Here is a 6224-nt window from a genome sequence, read left to right as displayed (position 1 = left end):
GAGAAGACTAAGGGGGCATTTCATAAATACCTATAAATATCTAAAGGGTGGGTGTCAGGATGATGGGACTAGGCTCTTTTCATTTGTGCCCAATGACAGGACAAGGAGCAACGGGCACAAGTTGGAACACAGGACGTTCCACCTCAATATGAGAAAAAACTTCTTTACTGTGAGGGTGCCAGAGCAGTGGCACAGGCTGCCCAGAGAGGGTGTGGAGTCTCCTTCCCTGGAGACATTCAAAACCCACCTGGATGTTTTCTTGTGCCCCCTGCTCTAGGTGTGCCTGCTCAAGCAGGGGGTTTGGACAAGATGATCTCCAGAGGTCCCTTCCAACCCCTGCCATTCTGTGATTCTGTGATTCTGTGACATCCTGAGCCAGAGCAGATGCTGCTCAGCAGGGTGGCAGGGGACAGGGAGGTGTGACTGCCCTGCGGTGGGTACTAGCCTGCCCAACAGAGGCAAGAGCCCCCAGTGAGCGTGGGGAGAAGGTGGCCTTTCAGGAAGACCAGCACTCATCCCACAAACAGCAGGCACCTGCCCAGGTAGTTGGCTCGCCAGTGCTCTGGCTGAGGGGTGGCCACTCAGCATTGTTCCAGCTTGGGACAGTCCAAGCTTCTCCCTTCACTGTTGTTTTTAGGGACTTTGCCCCTTGAGCAGTGGTGTTCATGGCAACATCATCTCACCCATTTTGCTGTCCCATGTGTCATCATTTGGGGGATTAGGACTAGCGGGCAGGAGCTCATGGGAGCTGTACTCTGCAGGCTTGGGGCCTTTGTGAGGAATATGCATCATGTGTGCATGGGGAGAGTCTACTGGGGCAGAGGGAGGGAAGGTCCTTTCTGTATAAAGGCAAAAGAAGGAGACAGAGGAGGAGGACCAGTGGGCAGGAACAAGTCCCCACAGCCCAGCAGTCCTCACACATAACAAATGCCCTAGGCAGGAGAGCTCAGGATCCAGGTGTGGAGCTGTGGCAAGGTGGCTCCTGTGTCATCTTGTCATTGTGGCTGGGAGGATGTTCTTGTCTCCACAGTGCGGAAAGTACTTGGCCTCTGGGTCAGTCCAGGCGGGCATCTGATTCCCTGCTGTGACCCTTAGGCCACCATAGGGCAAAGTCACCATGTCTTTTCTCTGTACAAGGTGACAGCCACAGTCTGTTTGAGCACAACCATGGCTGGACTGAGACTTGGCCTTGCAGATGCCTTGTCGGTGGTCCCTCCCCTGTCCACAGATCATGGGAGCTGTGTTGCAAAAGTCCCTGAGTGTCTCTGATGAGAGGGCTGGATGAGCCTTCTGCTGAAAGCTTGGTGCTTTTATCCATTTTCTTTTTTTGCCTGCTAGTGACTTCCCTTTCAAAGGGAGCTCCAGGACCAGGGATGTAGAGCATGTAGATCCCAGGATCTTAATACTGGGATCCCCATCCTTGATACTGGGATAGGACAAGGACTGGTTTTTTATACTTTGTGGCGTCAGCTGGGGGAGCTAGCTGGGACCCTGCACAACGTGGCCCCAGCCAGGCAGTGGCTAAGCTTTCATCCATGGGGAAGAGGGGGAGCTGAGAGGTCAGACACTAGGAAGGTAAAGGATGAAGTGATCAGTGAGATCCAGGAGCTTTCGAGCAGGGTGGACTTAGGGGTCAGCATGCAGAGGGCTGTGGACACACACTGTGTCTGTCTCACTGGGAAGGCTGCAGGACAGAGAGCGCTGCACGGCTAGGCAGCCCAGGGGCCCATCCTCGGTGGCGACCGGGAGCTGAGGGCCCTGGGTGGTGCTGGATCTGCCATCGGAGCAAAGCAGGACACTGGAGTCTGCCTCGCACTTGGTGGTACGGCTGTAGTAGGGCTCCATCATGTGCCGGAGCTCCAGGGGCATGGTGAGCGGCAGGACCTCAGCTTTGATTACAGTGCCCAGGTGGGCCTCAGAGGATGCCTGGAGGCTCTCAGAGCGGCTCATCTTGATCAGCAGGTCAATGGTTTTGTTCTCGGTCTCAAGGAGGCAGTTTGCCAGCCCTTCCCCATCTCCAGCCTCCCCAGTGGCCATACATTTGGTGAGGGCCCCCTGGTCTTTGCTGTGGAGCTTCTCACTTCCCAGGCTGATGTTGCAGGGATCTTTCTTGGCCTGCTGGACCTTCCCCAGACCTTCGGAGGATCTCTTCACTGAGAGGTCCAGAGGACCCTCGTGGGGTTTGGTGGCTTTCTCCAGTGCTTGGTGGATGTGGTAGAGCTCCTTTCGGATTTTGACCAGCTGGTCCCTCAGCTCTTTTTGCCCAGGGGTGTCCTCTTTTGCCAGATCAGACAGTTTCTTCTCCACCTCTTGGTACTCCTCTAAGGTTTTGGACAGGTCCCCAATAAGCACTGTTGTGGCCTCAGAATCTGTCATGGTGGCAGAAGTTTCTTGGGGTCTGCTCTGCTTGCAGAGGCTGTGGTCCAGGCCAGCACCCACAGAAGGAAGAACTTCAGTGTCATTGCCCCTCTCCAGTTCCTCAGGCCGGCCCGCGAGGACCTCCGTGTGCCAGTGGTCCAGGGTCTTGTGGATGTGGCCAGGGTTGGCCCTTGAACCACTGCAGAGAAGTAGTGGATACAATCAGTAGGGAAAGAGATAGGAAAAATTCTTGGGCATATGTCCAGGGCCAGAATTGCCAGATTCAGCCAGGGTACCTCCACTGTCTGCTGCCAGCATGAGGCCCTTCCAGGAAAGGCTTTGATCTGGGCATGCAGAGCCCTGGCTGGACCCACTCCTGCCATGGTTCTCCCAGGAGGTGGATGGACCCTGACACAGGCTATTGTCGTGAGACCCATTGACAAAGGGAGAGAGACCAGCCTGGGGAGATTGTGCTGATAAGTGATCCCCTCTCAGCTAGCCAAACCTGGATTCTCCTTCTTCCTGGAGAACGTTGATGGAAATGACCATCCCACAGTCCTGGAGGCCCAGTTGGAGGGGATCTCTCCAGCTAGACTGAGAGCAGGGAAGAGGCAGCTGGAGATAGAAGACCATGGAGGGCTTCTCCAGAGATCACTCCTCTGGGTGCCAAAAGCAGTGGGTTTTACAGCGACATTTTCTTGGAGCCACAGCTGGAGTTGCACAACCAGGGGAGAACTAAAATTTTGTTAAAAGGGGCTGTGCACATTTCTAGCCCCAGGTAAAAGGAAATGTTTGGAAACGTGACCCTCCCTCTGGGCTTTGAAACCAGAAGGCAAATCAAAGGAATGCAAATGTGTATGTTTAAAAATAGACAATGATTGCTCCAGCAATCCTCAGATATCTGGGGACCCTAGAAGAGCTTTTCAGGTGCCTGGGGAGCACAGGTCCACACCACACAGACACCTCACCACTTCTGGCTCTGTATAAAACAGAGGGAAGCAAGGGCCAGCAAGTGGTGATATAGCCCGGGTGCATGGATGGACCTGAAGGCTATTCAGGTCCTTTGCTCCTGGAAGGCCTGTTCTGAGTGGGCGTTGGTATGGACCACCAGCCTGGTGTGTGCTTAGCCCTTGGAGACTCATCTCATGGTTTAGAGGCAAGTGGGGGGAATCAGTAATATGACAGGGTATTAAGATGATGTTTAGGGCCAACCAGACGTGAGGAAGAGGCAGAGATCACAAGTATCTTACCTGCTCTGGTAGCTGAGTTTTCCAGGCATCAGCCTTTCGGGTCCTATCAAATCCAGCCCATTGGCAGTGAACTTGCTCTTCAGGGAGTTGCCTGGAGGGCTGCTGGGCTCCAGAGAGGTCACCATTGGTAAGTCTGTCTTCTGGATGCTGCCGGGCGCAAAAGTGCCGTCTTTCATCCCCACCATGTTTTGGTAGATGTCAGTGGCTGGCTTTTTGCGCACGTTGTTGAGGCCCAAAGCTGGGTTGCTCTCCTCTTGGGACAGCCATTTCTCCTCTTCTTCCTGCCCTAGCATGGCAGGATGGCCAAGCTCGGAGGCTGGCTCCTCTCTGACACTTTTGGACCAAGGAAAACCTGTCTTCAGAAGTGGTACCTTCAGCAGCCCTGGCTTGGTTTGCTCACTGGGAGGTTTGGCTTGGGGTGGCGTGGGCATGACAGAGCCTACCTGTTGCTGGGCTTCTGGCTTGCTGGAGGACATCTTCCTTTCACTGGAGCTGAAGGTGTGCTCAAAGAGCAAGGGGTAGTAGAAGCGGGGAAGGAAGGCTGAGCGCTCAGGGCTCTGCAGAGGCTGAAAGTGGGAGGCATGTGGGTGCATCAGCTGTGTTGTGGAGGCCAGGAAGGGCAGCTGAGCCAGGTGCGGGTGTGTCGTAGCACTGTTGGCCATGGTGGGGCTCAGGTAGGAGAAGAGGCTGGGGTTCAAAGGGTAATTAATACCCAGCAGTGAGAGGTTGAGGCCCTGAGGTTCATGGTAGTCACTGTAGGCTGGAGGGGGGTAGCATGGGATGATGTTGTTGTCAGTACAAGATGGGGAGACCTCAGGTGTGTTCCTTCTTTGCCCGTTTGCCACCAGCTTCCACTGCTCCATGAGGATCCCACTGCTGGCCAGGCATTTCTTTGGCACTTTGCAATGCTTTGGCTTAGCATCTAGGTCTGGGGAGGCCATTTCCCTGCTTTTCATGACATGGTTCTTGAGGGAGAAGACATCTGTGATGATGAAGTCAGGCTCTACCTCCTTGCAAGGCTTGTCCCTCTTGTTCTTGAAACCGAAGACCAAAGTGTTCACTTCTGGTTCAGCTGGGTCACCTTGGCAACCTGCCTCATTTTTCTCTTTCTTCTCCCCTGCATCCATCTCCCTCAACAGGCCAGCAACGTCATCCTCCTCCTCTTGGAATGGACCACCTTCTTCACCAGCCCCTTCAGCAGGCAGGATCTCCACCCCTGACATCGGCTCGTCCTCGTGGCCATCCCTGCCAGATGCCTGTTTGGTCCTCACTGGCCCTCCCAATGTGGCTGAGGAGTCACAGATCTCCTGCTCATCCTGCCGCCCGCGTAGGCGAGAGGTCTCCGTTGTGTGCAGGAGCCGCAGCTCCGGGTGGAGTAGATTGCCCTTCTTGTAGGGCCAGTCAGACTCGATGAGGAGGGAGAGGGAGTTCTTGCACAAGCTGTACTTCATGTGGTTGTAGAGGTGGGATTTCTCCATGCAGGTGAAGGGGCACTGGAAACATTTGTAGTTGTACGGTTTGCCCCATGGCCTCGGGATGTAGTGGGGCTTTTTTGGCTTCCTTTCCTTGTGCTTGTAGACCGACGTCAGCTTGCAGCCCATGTCATCCTTGGACATGGTGGTGGGTGCTGGAGATGGCTCCTTGTAGGAATGGAGGGGCACAGCACGAATCTTCCCACACCTCTCCAGAAACTACGGCGTGCCCTGGAAGAAGGACAGCATGGAGCTGGTGAGCTGTGTGTGTGTCTCCCTGGGATGATGGCTCTGCTCCATGGGCACCTCCTGGTCCCAGTGGAGCTGCTGGGACCTTGGCCTGGAGCTCCTGTGTTTGGGATTTAAACCCAAGCCAGTGATGGAATTTTTGCCCAAGCCCTATTGGTATGCCCATACATGATGGCTCCATTTTTAACCCTCTGTCAAACCACCCCAGAGGAAAAGGAAAGCAAACACTATTAAAGGCATTGAAGCTAAACCACCTCAAGCTGATGCTGAAGTTCTTAGGTGACCTGCCCACCCAGCCAGAGCCTACATGGGGCAGCCCCAGCACAGACCAGGGACAATTTCCCTGCTGAGGGTAGGGAATGGAGGAGAAACCTGCCCGCAGCCCTGAGCGCTATGCTGGGCACAGACCTGCACAGCTTTGCCATCTCCTGGGGTGCCATAGTGCTGGAGCCAACTAAGATGTTCCCAAGTTCACATGCCAAAGCTGGTGCAGGGCTGGGCTTAATGCAGATACCTGCAACCCTGCACATGAACGTGCAGTTGTGGTGCAAAGAGGACAGTCGGATGGACAGACTGGATGGGGAGAGGTTGCAGACTGACTGCCTTTAACATGGCGTTGGCTGCTGGAAAGGTAGTCCTGCCTCCCTGGCTGTGCGGGGCTGATCCTGTCCTGTGCCAGGACAGGTGTAATCCAGCCTGGAAAACCAATCTGGGCTAAAATGCACCTTCCCTCTTCCAGGTGGCTTCCCCAAGATCAAAAAATCTGGGAAATGTCCCCCACAGCCCTGCCATGCAGTGCTGGCCCTTGCGTGCTTCCCACTGCAGCCTCCCTGGGGATAGTGGGGTCGTGCTCCCGCAGCCTGTCACCCCACCTGCCCTGGGAGCAGGCAGGGGA

At 55.0% G+C, this 6224-nt stretch overlaps 1 protein-coding gene across 1 annotated transcript; it reads right to left on the bottom strand.

Annotated features, from left to right (window-relative positions):
* Positions 1 to 314: 314 nt before the first annotated feature.
* PRR35 (proline rich 35) lies at positions 315 to 4838 on the bottom strand. Its single transcript, XM_009514738.2, has 2 exons — positions 3609 to 4838; positions 315 to 2557 (listed from the first exon to the last, which is right to left on the bottom strand). The coding sequence occupies exons 1-2, from the start codon at positions 4829 to 4831 to the stop codon at positions 1627 to 1629; spliced, it is 2154 nt and encodes a 717-aa protein (XP_009513033.2). The 5' UTR covers positions 4832 to 4838; the 3' UTR covers positions 315 to 1626.
* Positions 4839 to 6224: the final 1386 nt, after the last annotated feature.

This window comes from Phalacrocorax carbo, chromosome 10, assembly GCF_963921805.1.
Source record: "Phalacrocorax carbo chromosome 10, bPhaCar2.1, whole genome shotgun sequence".
Taxonomy (NCBI): Eukaryota; Metazoa; Chordata; class Aves; order Suliformes; family Phalacrocoracidae; genus Phalacrocorax; species Phalacrocorax carbo.
This window is presented reverse-complemented; position numbering and strand designations above follow the sequence as displayed.